The sequence below is a fragment of the Phalacrocorax carbo genome (assembly GCF_963921805.1).
Source record: "Phalacrocorax carbo chromosome W unlocalized genomic scaffold, bPhaCar2.1 SUPER_W_unloc_3, whole genome shotgun sequence".
NCBI classification, from domain to species: Eukaryota; Metazoa; Chordata; class Aves; order Suliformes; family Phalacrocoracidae; genus Phalacrocorax; species Phalacrocorax carbo.
The window spans coordinates 593521-607759 of record NW_026990254.1 but is presented as its reverse complement, the minus strand read 5'-3'; the positions used below and the strand labels follow the sequence as shown (position 1 = coordinate 607759).

At 41.8% G+C, this 14239-nt stretch overlaps 1 protein-coding gene across 6 annotated transcripts in view; it reads left to right on the top strand.

The window, feature by feature from the left end:
- LOC135310861 (polycomb group RING finger protein 3-like) overlaps window positions 1-14239 on the top strand; it is a 116034-nt gene that overhangs the window by 54563 nt on the left and 47232 nt on the right. For all 6 annotated transcript variants that reach the window (XM_064439931.1, XM_064439934.1, XM_064439933.1 and 3 more), the window contains one exon: window positions 10277-10394. In XM_064439931.1, coding sequence (XP_064296001.1) covers window positions 10286-10394 — 109 coding nt within the window. In that variant the 5' untranslated portion in view covers window positions 10277-10285. The remainder of the gene's footprint in view (window positions 1-10276; window positions 10395-14239) is intronic.

Below are 14239 nucleotides of genomic sequence, written 5' to 3'. Positions count from 1 at the left end.
TGCCTGTACTGGTGTGTCTTTTCTTACAAGATCTGTCTGGGTGGAATTGTCTGACATCTCAGGGGCTTTTGCTGCAGGAACAGTGGTTTTAGCTCTGAGGCAAGTGCCCACCATTTTGCCAGACACCAAAACACTTGTCTGAACTGTAGACCTACAAGCAGGCTGCGGAGTCCCTCCTGCGCGAACTGCCACGCCATGCACTGTTTGCCCGCTTAGATTCTGAGTGATACCCAATTCAGCACTCTTAGTCCACGAGGGATTCACTAACAGGACAATCACTATTAGTCCAGTCGTGCCCAATAACGCTTCACGGCCAGATTCACTAATAGTGTGGTTTATTGAAGCAACAGAAATACAGGTTCTTATCTGATTGGTGGTGATAAATACACTGTCTGCAAAGTACGTGCAAGTATAAAGCGCTAAAACACAAAATAACAAGCTTGTTCTTTAAATTTCCCGGGGAATCACTCAGTATAACCAAGTGTTCGAGCCTTAACCAATAGGTGTCCCTATGGGGGAGAAGAGAGGTTCAGCCCGTTGACTGATCCCAGTAGTCCGTGATGGTATCTTCCTTAACATCCCTCTCTCTTGGGGTCGTTTTTATACTATTTTATGTTTAGGTGGAGCTTGAGTGACTCTATTTATACATACTTTCATTACTGATTGGTGTAGAAATTCCTTGCTTCGATTTAAAGGTATAGACTAAGAGAAATTCAGAGCACACTCAATGAGGGGTGGTCGTACCTTGGAGGCAGGTAACTTTGGGATGGAGGTGTGTATTTTAGTATTATAATGAGGTTATAATGAGCAAAGTTCACCCACAGGGCATGATGTCCGGGCATGGTTCCATCCAGCCCCCATATCTGCAGTGATTTATGGACGAGTTTGTCCATGAAGCCTTCGCTTCACTCCCTCCTCCAGTTATCTCCCTTAGATTAGGACCCCGAGCTCCCCCAGTGTTCCTAACACCTAAGAGTGCAGGTGGTGTTGCTTAGGGGACAATCACTGAACCAATTTCTAGCATGCCAACCGCATTCTACTCTGGAAGCCTCAGTAATTTCAACCTCAATAATCTCACCCCCAGTAATCATTCCACACCTTCACGGGGACTGAGGTGAGTCTGACTGGCTTGTAGTTCCCCAGATCTTCCTTCTTGCCCTTTTTGAAGATAGGAGTGACATTTACTTTCTTCCAGTGTTCAGGAACCTCTCCCAGTCACTATGGCCATTCAAAGATAATCAAGAGTGGCCTCACCATGACATCAGTCAGCTCCCTCAGCACTTGTCGGTGCAACCCATCAAGCCCCATTGATTTATGTATGTCTAGTTTATTTAAGTGCTCCCTAAACTGGTCCTCCTTCACCGAGGGTAAATCTTCCTCACTCCACACTTTCCCTCTCGTCTCAGAGGCTTGGGATTCCTGAAGGCCAGTCTTGTCAGTAAAGACTGAGGCAAAGAACGCATTGAATACCTTAGCCTTTTCCATGTCTCTTGTCACCAGTTCCCCTGCTTCATTCAACAGCTGGCCCACATTTTTCCCTAGTCTTCCTTTTGCTGTTTATGTACTTGTAGAATCCTTTCTTGTTGTCCTTCACACCCCTTGCCAGATTCAGCTCCAAGTTGGCCTTGGCTTTTCTAAATCCATCCCTGCAAGATCAGATAGCATCTCTTTTGAGTGAAAAGCAGGTGCAGATACCTCGGGGATGAGGCACAACACTCAGCAAGTGAAGGCTTTACCTTTAATGAAAGCATAGTGTTAACACAGTGGGAGCCCTGGCACATTGACACTAATAAAATGGGGACCCGACACAGTGGAACCCTGCTCGGGAGTGAAGCTCAAGGGAAAGCACTGCAGGGGTAGATAATAAAACTTGCACTGATTAACATATCATACATATGCAATGTCCTGTTTTGCTCATTAGCGAACTCACTCATGTAATGCAGGTGCTGTTGTCAGAATTCTGAGTTCCACAGCTGGCCTTCACATTGGCACCAGTGCAAGGGTATGTGCAGATGGGGGGAAGCAAACTATCCCGTGACAATGAGATAAGATGTGCTTGGGACTCTACATACTCGGTGAACTATCCTGGATTACTGTAACATAGTAGTCTTGTGCCCTACAACTCTGTACTCATCCTGAGTACCCTGCCTCTGCTTCTACCTCCTGTACACTTCCTTTTTATGTCTGAGTTCAGTCAGGAGCTCCTTGCTCATCCATGCAGGCCTCCTGCCACCTTTTCTTGCTTTCCTACTTGTTGGAATGGACCTTTCTTGAGTTTGGAGAATGTGATCCTTGAATATAAACCAGCTCTCCTGGGCCCCTCTTCTCTCCAGGGCCATATCCCATGGGATTCTTCCAAGCAGATCTCTGAAGTGCTTGAAGCCTGCTTTTATTCCACTCTTTGTGATAGATGTGAATGCTGGGTTAATTTAGGCCTTTGAGACTGTTAGCTAGGTACTAAAGACAGCTGCTGAAACTTTTTAAAGACTATTGAAACTGTCTGAACATAATTCTGTCTTGATGCTTTTATAGGAACCCATCAGTAGAAGGATTAACTATTTTTAGTTGATTGATAATCACAAAACTAATAATATTTCACATGGAATTTGTAAACTATTTAGACAAATGTAAAATCTTAGACTTCAATAAATGTTGAATTCACTATTGGTAACATAAAAATAACTTTCAGCAAACATCAACACAAGTCTGGGAGTGTATAACGGTAAATGAAATTAAGATTGCTTAACGCTAGAGTTTTGGGGGTTATTTTTGGTATGCCTTTATGATGATGTGTCAAAATAGTTCAAACATTAATAGCTTTGTAATTCTTGTATTTGTTCTGGTTGCTTTTAATCTTTTAATTAGACATAATTCAAAAGCTTTTCCCCTACAACAGTGTACTTCTGAGTGTGTGTATGGTTACAGGAAAAATACATTTGTGGCGATTTTATAAAATCTGGTTTATTTTATATGATGTAAATGACTTGCAAGAAATCCTGTGTTAAACATCTACTCACATGGGGAGTTTATTCCTAAATATTGAAGCTTTGGATCTTGAATCATTGGTATTTAACTTTCATAAATACATTAGTGTGGTGGGTTAACCCTGGTCAACACCCACCCAGCCTCTTGCTCACTCCCCTCTCCCACAGGACAGGGAGAAAATAGAGGGATTGAGATAATGATAGTTTATTAAGGAAATCCAAAGCTGTGTGCGCAAGAAAAGCAAAAAGAGGAATTAATTTGCTACTTCCCATCAGCAGCCAGATGTTTAGCCACTTCATGGGAAGCAGGGCCTCAGCAACGGTTGCTTGGGAAGACAAATGCCATAACCAATTCTTCCTCCTTTCCCTGAGCATTTATTGCTGAGTATGATGTCATATGGTATGGAATATCGCTTTGTTCAGTTGGAGTCAGCTGTCTTGGCTATGTCCCCTCCCAGCCTCTTGCCCACCCTCAGCCTACTCCGGGGGCGGGAAGAGAAAGTCATGCAAGCACCATTTAGCAATAGCCAAAACACTGGTGTGTTATTAACACTGTTTTAGCTACAAATACAAAGCATAGCGCCATGCAGGCTGCTGTGAAGAAAGTTAACTCCATCTCAGTACAATTAGTTAGGATTAAAAATTAATTAATGGGAGATGATCTAATTTAGTTTGTAATATGCACTTTCCTCTTATGTGATACAGATCTGAGAAATTCCAAAATACATTTTTCCTAAGGATTTATTAATTGTTTGCTCTTCTTAATTTCTCATTTAAGGTGGTAATTTGAGTCCTCTCATTTCTTCTTTATGTATCTCAGGATTTGTACTGAGTTTACATGGTGTAGCTGTACGCTTCTACGGGAGAACTTATCTTGGGCCGCATACCTCCGGGACACAGGGCTCTACCCACCCTGGGGACAGTGATGCACAGACACCAATATGATGGATGCAAAATGTCCGTCTATTTAGCTGCGTCACACGCTTATATAGCTCTTGCGGTTCCTGTTCCTGCCACTCCTATGGGGAGGAGTCTATCTTTCCGTCACATCCCATAATCTTCCAGTCGCCGATCCCTGTCTATTCCCCTACAACATGGCAAGGTTTTGGTTGCAGGGGAGCTACAGGGGTGGCCTCTGTGAGAAGAGATCAGGAACTGCCCCCATGTCCCATGTCAGACAGAGACAGTTTCAGATGGCTCCAAAACAGACCCGCCACTGGCCAAAGCGAAGCTGGTGTTATCTCTGTGATAAAATATTTAAGAAAGGGTAAAAAATGCTGCACAGCAGCTGTGAGGGAGAGGAGTGAGAAAAATAACCCTGCAGACACCAAGGTCAGTGAAGAAGGAGAGGGAGGAGGTGCTCCAGGTGCAGGAGCAGAAATTATCCTGCAGCCCATGGAGAAGACCATGGTGAAGCACATTGTCCCCCTGCAGCGCATGGAGGACCACATTGGAGCAGATATCCACCCTGCAGCCTGTGGAGGACCCCACACTGAAACAGGCTCCTGGCAGGAACTGTGGCCTGTGGGGGACCCACACAAAAGACTGTGAGTAGGAGTGGCAGAGATGAAGCGTTATGAACTGACCACAACCCCCATTCTCCATTTTGCCCATGATGGTAATTGCTGAGTGATCTCCCTGTCCTTATCTTGACCCACAAGGTTTTTTTCATTGTATTTTCTCCCTCTGTTCTGTTAAGGAGGGTGTAATGGTTTTAGCTGGGATAGAGTTAATTTTCTTCACTGCAGCTGGCCTAGTGCTGTCCTTTGAACTTAGTATGAAAATAATGTTGATAACACACTGATGTTTTAGTTGTTGCTGGGTAGTGCTTGTACTAGTCAAGGACTTTTCTAGCTTCCCATGCTCTGCCAGGTGCACAAGAAGCTGGGAGTGGAGGGGGCACAGCTAAGAGAGCAGATTCAAAGTGGCCAAAGGGATATTCCATATCATGCAATGTCATGCCCAGTATGTTAACTGGGAGGAGCTGGTCGGAGGAGGGAGGCAGTAATTGCGGCTCAGGGACCGGCGTCATCGGTCGGCGGGTGGTGAGCAGTTGTATCGTTTGTGTTTCTGTTTTGTTTCCTTTTTCACTTTTCCTTTTTATTATATGATCATTATTGTTATTATTGTAATAATCATTATTATCATCATCAGTATTATTTTATTTTAATCATTAAACTGTTCTTATCTCAACCCACAAGGGTTTTTTTTGTGCTTTTGCTCTTCTGAGTCTCTCCCCCATCCCACAGGGGTGGGGGGAGCGAGCGAGCAGCTGTGTGGTGTTTAGTTGCCGACTAGGGCTGAACCACGACAGAGGGGAAGTGAGAGAGAGTCTTCATGGGCACCTGGCGGCTAGCCAAGGTGGACCCACCACAGTAGTTTGTGGGGTTTTTAATAATTGTTTTCGCTTTTCCTCTCTAAACAAACACATCTCAACTCAAATGGGAATTGCCTCATGGTTGGCTCAGAACTTCCTATTTCAGATGTTACTTTAAAGAGAAAGGATAATGATAACTTAAGAGTTCTTTGAATGATAAATCAATGTTCACTTTGCAGATTAAAAAAAGCATGGTGGGAAGCACATCGGTTTGTCTCCAAGGTCTAGGTCAGTCTGTATCTCTAGTCTAATCAAACTGACATCTTCATAATATACCATTTTTCTGCTAGCTTCTTCTTGTCTTTCTAAATAGTTACAAGTATATCTGGCATTGCTTCTTCTAATATAGCCTTTTAAGGCATTTCACTGTTATGGCTTAGCTGTCTTTAAAAATGCTGATGTATCCCAATTCTTTGACCCTTCTGTGAGCAAAGGACAACATGTAGCTTGAGTTGTGTATGGCTCAGCCCACAAGATGCAGGCTAAACTGAAATCTGATGCTGAGAACTTATGAACCTTCAAAATTTCATTGCCTGTCAGAGATTCATCTTGTGCTGGAACTTGTATGTCAGGACCTCTGCATGTGTAGTGAATCTGTTCTCTTGTTTTAACAGCTTCATGTTAGCAGTATGGGTCAGGCCTTCTGGAGAAACCTCTTATTATGGCTTGCATCTTATTTTGAAGTTGAAGTGACTAATGCCCTGGAGGTACAGAGGCAACTTCTTCTACTTCTTGCTAATAGATTCCAGTGTCTGTTCTTTAAACAGCTACTGAGTTTTCTGGTGTGTTTCTTGCAAGGTCTAGAAAACTGTCACCAGGTTTATTTGCTGCTTAGGTGTAATCAGGGAGTTCTACTAGATGTATATTTTTCCTTTACCAAAAAATATCTGATTTTTATTTTCCATTCATTAAATGGATGTTTGTCTGGATGTGTGTATTATCTTTGCTATCCTCTGTTTCTTTGACAAAAATGGCTTTAATTAGGTTTTGTAGCTTTTTTTTTTCTTTATTCTATAGTTATTTTGCATCTTATAGTTTGTCCTACCTGAGCTCTTACTGGTTGATGCCTCATTTGGCATTGCTTGACTACACTATAGGAGGGGGGGGGAAATATCCAGTGTTCTCCAGAGGAGAAATTATTTCTTTATTTCAGTTTTTACCATAATACCTTTAGCTTCTCATCCTGGTTAATGCTTGGATTTGCTCCCTGGTGATCCATGCACACCCATAGTTTTGGCTGAATTCCTGCCTAGTCAAATAACTAGAGTTATATTTATTTTTTGTGCTTGGGTGTTTGCCATTTTAGGTATACTTTTAGCCTTCCTAACTATTTTTACCTATTAAAAATTATGCTTTCCATTGCCTTCAGAAGGGTTCACTTCCTATTTGGTTAGTGGTTCAAACAACAGTTTAAGCCATCTCCTAAATATTTCTGAAGAATGGCCATAAATAGCTGTTCTCCTGTGCTATAGAAATGCATGTAGTTCATACAGTTTTTTAAATTGGAGATCTCATTTGCTATATTGAAACTGCTAAATATGTGGCTGCTCTTTAGTTGCATGGAAACCTAGCTATAAAATAAGGTTTAGAAAAGAAGTAATCAAGTTCCCTGGTATAGATTCTGATCTATCTGATTTACTGTGCAAACAAATTATGTTTTCATTCTTCTTTGACAGCTACTTACTAGGTTAACGAAATCTCAAACACTATAAAACAAATTTGGGTTCTGTATCTTTTACTGCTTAGCCCTAAGACCTGGAAGTCTTCACTTACTATTATATATCACACAGTGTAGATTTTAGAGTGCTTGAGAGAAAACGCACTTCAGTAATTTATAACAGAATGTAATTACCTTTTTCAGTGCTGATATCTTTCACATTAGTTTGAAAGTTTAGCTTCTGATAATTCATTTATGCTTAGTTTACCACTTAGTGTATTTACCTTAACCCTTTTCTGTGTTTAACAAACTTAGGGTTTAGGCTACAATCTTGTCATATTCCTGTCTGAAGTTTTGTATACTGTGAAAAATGTTTCACTATTCAAATTCTGAAACGTATTGCAAAACAAACACAGTTAAAACAAGTATTTGTGAGACATGCCTACTCAGTCAGTTTACTGGAGAGCAAGGTTATCTGGTAACAGAGTGTAATCTGGTAATCTGCAGTGTGGGAACCAAATGTAACAGTATAATATCCTGTTTTAATTAAATCTAATGTTGTCATCCTACACTACCAGTGCAATTTTCATTTCAATACACATATATATAAACAGGAGGTTTCTTTATCATATTTAAAACTTCCCACATGAGAGCTTTTCTGGGGATCAGAATGTATGTGCTTCCTGGGTAACTTGAATGTGATTGGGAAAAGCCAACATGGCTTCACTAAGGGCAGATCGTGCTTGACAAACCTGGTGGCCTTCTATGACAAAGGGACTTGCCTGATTGACATGGGGCGGGCAGTGGACATTGTCTACCTGGACTTCTCCAAGGCCTTTGATACGGTCCCCCACAGTCTCCTCCTGGAGAAATTAATGCGTTATGGCCTAGACAAGTGGTCTGTGCAGTGGGTGGGGAATTGGCTGAGAGGCCACACCCAAAGGGTGGTGGTAAATAGCTCCTTTTCCAAGTGGCAACCTGTCACAAGTGGAGTCCCCCAGGGATCGATATTGGGCCCAATGTTATTCAACATCTTTATAAGTGATCTGGATAATGGGATCAAGCGTAGCCTGATGAAGTTTGCAGATGACACCAAACTGAGTGGGGAAGTAGACACTCCAGAAGGGAGAGCTGCTCTGCTGGAAGATCTGGATAGGCTGGAAGAGTGGGCCAGCAAGAACCTTATGAAGTTCAACAAGGACAAGTGTAAGGTCATGCACCTGGGAAAACATAATGCGGGAGTGCAGCACAAACTGGGATCCACGTGGCTGGAGAGCAGCTCTGTGGGAAGGGACCTGAGGGTCCTGGTGGACAGGAAGCTCAACATGAGCGAACCGTGTGCTGCTGTGGCCAAGAAGGCCAACAGGATGCTGGGTTGCATCAAAAAGGGCATCACCAGCAGAGATAAAGAAGTCATCATCCCACTCTACTCAGCACTTGTCAGGCCACACCTGGAGTACTGTGTACAGTTCTGGTCCCCGCTATACAAAAAGGATGTAGACAGGCTGGAAGGGGTCCAGAGAAGGGCCACCAAGATGATCAAAGGACTGGGAAGCCTGCCATATGAGGATAGGCTGGGAGAACCGGGTTTGTTCAGCCTTGAGAAAAGGAGGCTTAGAGGGGATCTCCTTACCATGTACCAGTACTTAAGGGGTAGCTACAAAGAAGATGGAGACTCCCTTTTTACAAGGAGTCACATGGAGAGGACAAGGGGGAATGGACACAAGTTGCTCTTGGGGAGATTCCAATTGGATATGAGAGGGAAATTTTTCACCAGTGAGAATGGTCAACCATTGGAATAATCTCCCCAGGGAAGTGGTTGACTCGGCCACGTTGGACACCTTCAAGAGTCACCTGGACAGGGTGCTGGGCCATCTTGTCTAGACTGTGCTCTTCCTAGAAAGGTTGGACTAGATGATCCCTGAGGTCCCTTCCAACCTGTGATTCTGTGAATGAAAAATATTGCATATATTCTGAGGATAAACAGGACGTAAATCTAAGTATTCAGTTGCAATTAGGGGGAGGGAAAGTTTAGGAAGCTTGAATCTTAATCCTTGGGTGTATATATATGAGAATTATATGTTTGAGTGTTAAAGTTTAGTTAGTTTCCTAGCACAGTTTGAAGTGACTTTTTAGTTTTTTATAAAATTATTGTTACTTTTCTTTTTGAGATTCTATAGGCAGAAAGATTATATATATATATTTTAAAGGTAGCAATTAAAGCATGCGTTTTGTAATCTGTTTCTGTTTACTCTACCAGTGATGGGCAGTGTTGAAAAAAAAAATATATTTTTTTAATTCTGTATGCCTTCCTTTTAATGGTGTTTGTAGCATCATTTAATTTGGAAAGGGGGGGGAAGCTCTTTATTTCACATTTCTTAGTACAATAGGGTATAGCTCTACTGATGGGAGAGGTTTAGTTTGTCATGTTTTCTTTATTTAATTTTATTTTTAATGTTTAAGAAACCTGTTTTATTTTACTTTTCAGCTCCCTTTTTCAGATACGGATTCAAAATAATGCTCTAACCATAAGGAGATGTGAGGCTGACACTTAGTATGGTTAATCCAAATTTGTCAAATCAGACCTATTCCTTTTGATTTTGCACTTTGCCAGTTACAGGAAGATCATCTCCACTTTCAGATGTCTTAATTACTAGTTTGGCTGAAATTACTTAGATGAGTAAAATAGGATTTGGTCTTAAATCTGCATCCCTTGGTGTACTGGATGTAAGTGGCAAGGGGGGGTGGGCTGCAGGGGTGTGGCCTCTGTGGGAAGAGGTCAGGGGCTGCCCTGTGCTGGACATAGCTGGCTTGGCAATGGACCCACCACAGGCTAAAGCTGAGCCCATCAGCAAAGTTTGTGGCACCTCTGTGAAAACATACTTAAGAAAGGGTAGAAAACACTGGACAGAGAGAGGAGGAGGGAATAGAATGAATGAGAAACAACAGAGGTAACACCAAGGTCAGAGAATGGAGGAGGTGCTCCATGGTGCTGGAGCAGATTTTCTCTGCAGCTACTCTGAAAACCTACCATGTAAAATAGTGTAGATTTCAATTATTTCACCATTCATTTTATCATCTTTTAAAAGTTTAGTACTCATTCAAAATATATGCATAAGTATACAAGAGCCTGAAGCTGTCTACAGTAGCATATCTTTAAGGTGAATTATAGTTACTCATTTATTCAAAAACTACTTTTATGTCATCAGTACATCTGAGTTGCTATGTAATGTGTGGCTGATTTTTGTTTTTTTACAGATACCAAAGATGATGACTAGAAAGATTAAGCTTTGGGACATTAATGCCCATATAACCTGTCATTTATGCAACGGATACCTGATTGATGCCACCACCGTAACAGAATGCTTACATACTTGTAAGTAGGAATATAATGCTGTAAGCTAAAATTGTTTTTTTACTTGATGTGCTAGATGTTTTAACAGTTTTAGTTGAAGTTTAAAGTTTTACTGTGTATCAAACAGAATAATGCAAGCTTTGCTATGCACTTATAACTTTTCAGCAAAAATATATCATTTTGTGAGACAAATAAGGAGAACAAACTTGGAACCATGTGTCATGGTTTAGCCCCAGCCAGCAACCAAGCACCACACAACTGCTCGCTCTTTCCCCCTCCAGTGGGGTGCAGGACAGAATAAGAAGAGTAAAAGTGAGGAAATTCATGGGTTGAGATAAAGACAGTTTAATAGGTAAAACAAAAGTTGCACACACAAGCAAAGCAAAACAAGGAATTTATTCGCTATTTCCCATGGGCAGGCAGGTGTTCAGCCATCTCCAGGAAAGCAGGGCTCCATCAAGCGTAATGGTTACTTGGGAGGACAAATGCCATCACTCCAAACATCCCCCTCTTCCTTCTTCTCCCAGCTTTATATACTGAGCACGATGTCATATGGTATGGAATATCCCTATGGTCAGTTTGGGTCAGCTGTTTTGGCTGTGTCCCCTCCCTCCCAAGTTCTTGTGCACCTGGCAGAGCACAGGAAGCTGAAAAAGTCCTTGACTAGTATAAGCACTGCTCAGCAATAATGAAAACATCAGTATGTTATTAACATTATTCTCATACTAAATCCAAAACACAGCACTATACCAGCTACAGTGAAGAAAATTAACTCTATCCCAGCTGAAACTATGACAAGCATTTAGAACCGTAATCTAGGCTTTTGCTTTGTTTTTTTTCCCAAATTCTGTAATGCTGCCATTAACTATTAAAATTGGTCTTGCTAGAGGGTCACTTTCTCATTGTTCTAAAATGTATGTATGTATGTATTTATTTATTTATTTATTTGCAACCCTGAAATATGGACTGCAAGCAGGTGTGCTCTAGTTCACGTAGGCCATGCCTTTCCTCAGGAATGCATTTTTAGAGCAAACCTATGGGGTGTTTTGTGGAATGTCCCTTATTATAAATTTATGTTTTCAGAAAGTTTTCTTGCTTTTGCTTTCATCCTTAGACTTATGTTATTAATTCTGAGGGGAGACATAACCTCATATCATGGGTGGAATGGTGGGGAACAGCTTTTAAAGAACAGCTATAGGGAAAGTGAGTTTGCCCACCTTGTTTCTTCATTTGTACTGTTTTAGTTTGTCTGTGACAAACTGAGCTGACCTGTGCTGAGTTTAGTTTAGGAGGGGTTGGTATCTCCTTATTCAAAACTGGAGGATCTACTGATGGCAAATGAGAAGTTAGTGGTTTTAGAAGATGGGTTTGGTTCTTTTGTTTACTTGGTTCAAACAGCTTATGGCCTCACCCTTGCAACTGGATCTGCTAGTATATACCACTGGAGCAGACTGTAATGCTTAGTGGGCAAAACTACTAGGATTGGTCCAATAATAACCTCTACCATCAACAGTAATTTAATCTTGAATATGTAAATGCAACATATAAGCAAAGCAAATGTAATTACTTTTTTGGGTTTAACTGGTGTTTATTCAAACATACCATCATGTCTGAGAGGTAGATGACACTACAGCTACAGTTCTCTTGCCTTATACCATAAGGGCTATTGTAAGACTGCCTAAGATTAAAGGAATCACTGTTTAAGGAAAAGATGTTTAACCTTTTTTAATAATTTAAAAAATATATTGTAGGTAACTTGAGCTGTTTTAATTTCTGAAGTTTGAGCTGGAGTGTGTTTAGAACTTCAGGTCAGGAAAACACTTAATACTGTAATATATTATTATTAGTGAAAAAACAGTAGCACTGGTTACGATGAGGGAATTGTTTTTCTTTGAATCGGATATATGGTTGTATATAGACTTGGAAACAGGTCCAGAAGCATGCTGCTCTGTAGTATCCATTTTAACAATTTTTACCTGTATACTAAAGACCTTTCCTCATTTAATTTTATGACTGAAGTCTAATTGTAGTGTATTTTGTGAAAGTGAAAAGTTAAATTGCATTTGAATAAAATGATTCAAAGAATCTGATGAGGAAAAAGGAATTACTCTTTTGCCAAAGGTTTATTATCATAACACGTTTTTCTTCTACATGCATTGATGATAAACAGCAAATTGGCTAGGTATATTAACAGCATTCAGCATCCATAGCATCCTTTGTGAAAGCTGAAAAGAGCAAATAAATATGCTACTGACCTATTTGAAATGCTGTTCTAGTAACTCTGGGAATGGGACTGTGTTCCAAATTTGAGCATGTTTTGTTAGGAAGACTCTGACTAGATTTTCTTACCATAGCTGCAATGTATCACTTCTCTGAATTGAGAACAGTCATGAAAAATGTTCATTAAAAATGTTCTCTTTTCCAAGGCTGAACAACCCCAACTCTCTCAGCCTTTCTTCACAGAAGTGTTCCAGCCCTCTGACCATTTTCATGGCCCTCCTCTAGACCCACTTTAACAGGTCCATGTCTGTCTTGTACTGGGGACCCCAGAGCTGGACGCATGTCGTGGTTCAGCCTCAGCTGGCAACTGAACACCACGCAGCCACTCGCTCACTCCCCCCACCCCTGTGGGATGGGGAAGAGAATCGGACGAGCAAAAGAGCTTGTGGATTGAGATAAGCACAGTTTAATGATTACAATAAAATGATAATGATAAATGATAATGATAATAATTACAATAATGTTAATATAATAAAAGGGAAAAGGAAAGGAAAGGGAAAACAGAAAAAAAAATACGGAAACACAAACGATACAACCGCTCACCACCCGCCGACCGACGCTGCCCGTCCCCGAGCCGCGATTGCTTCCTCCTCCCCCGGCCAGCCCCTCCCAGGTAGCATACTGGGCATGACGTTACATGATATGGAATATCCCTTTGGTCAGTTTGAATCCACTCTTAGCTGTGCCCCCTCCCCTCCCGGCTTCTTGTGCACCCAGCAGAGCATGGGAAGCTAGGCATGTCCTTGACTAGTATAAGCGCTGCCCAGCAACAGCCTAAACATCTGTGTGTTATCTCAACAGTTTTTTTTTTTCAATGCTAATTTCAAAGCACAGCACTATACCAGCTAGAGTGAAGAAAATTTACTCTATCCCAGCTAAAACCATGACAACGCAGTACTCCAGGTGGGGTCTCACCAGAGCAGAGCAGAGGGGGAGGATGACCGCCCTTGACCTGCTGTCCACGTTTCTTTTGATGCAGCCCAGGATATGATTAGCTTTCTGGGCTGCAAGCACACATTGTTGGCTCCCGTCCAATTTTTCATCCACCAGTATATCCCTGAGTCCTTCTCCACAGGGCTGCTCTCAATCCATTCATCCCCTAGTATGTACTGATATTGGGGATTGACCCAGTCCAGGCATGGGACCCTGCACTTGGCCTTGTTGAACTTCATGAGGTTCACATGGGCCCACTGCTTAAGCTTGCCAAGGTCCCTCTGGGTGGCAGCCCTTCCCTCTACCATATCAACTGCAACAATCAGCTTGGTTAATAGTCCATCCATCAAACCCATATCTCTCCAATTTTGCAGCAAGAATGATGCGGGGGACCGTATCAAAGGCCTTACAGAATTCCAGGTAGATGACGTCTGTAGCTCTTCCCTTGTCCACTGATGTAGTCACTCTATCATGGAAGACTACCAGATTAGTTAGGCATGATTTGCCCTTGCTGAGGCCATGTTGACTGTCTCAAATCACCTCCCTGCCTTCCATATGTTTTGACATGTCTTCCAGGAGGATCTGTTCCATGATCTTACCAGGCACAGAGGTGGGGCTGACTGGTTGGTATTTCCCAGGGTCCTCCTTTTTAC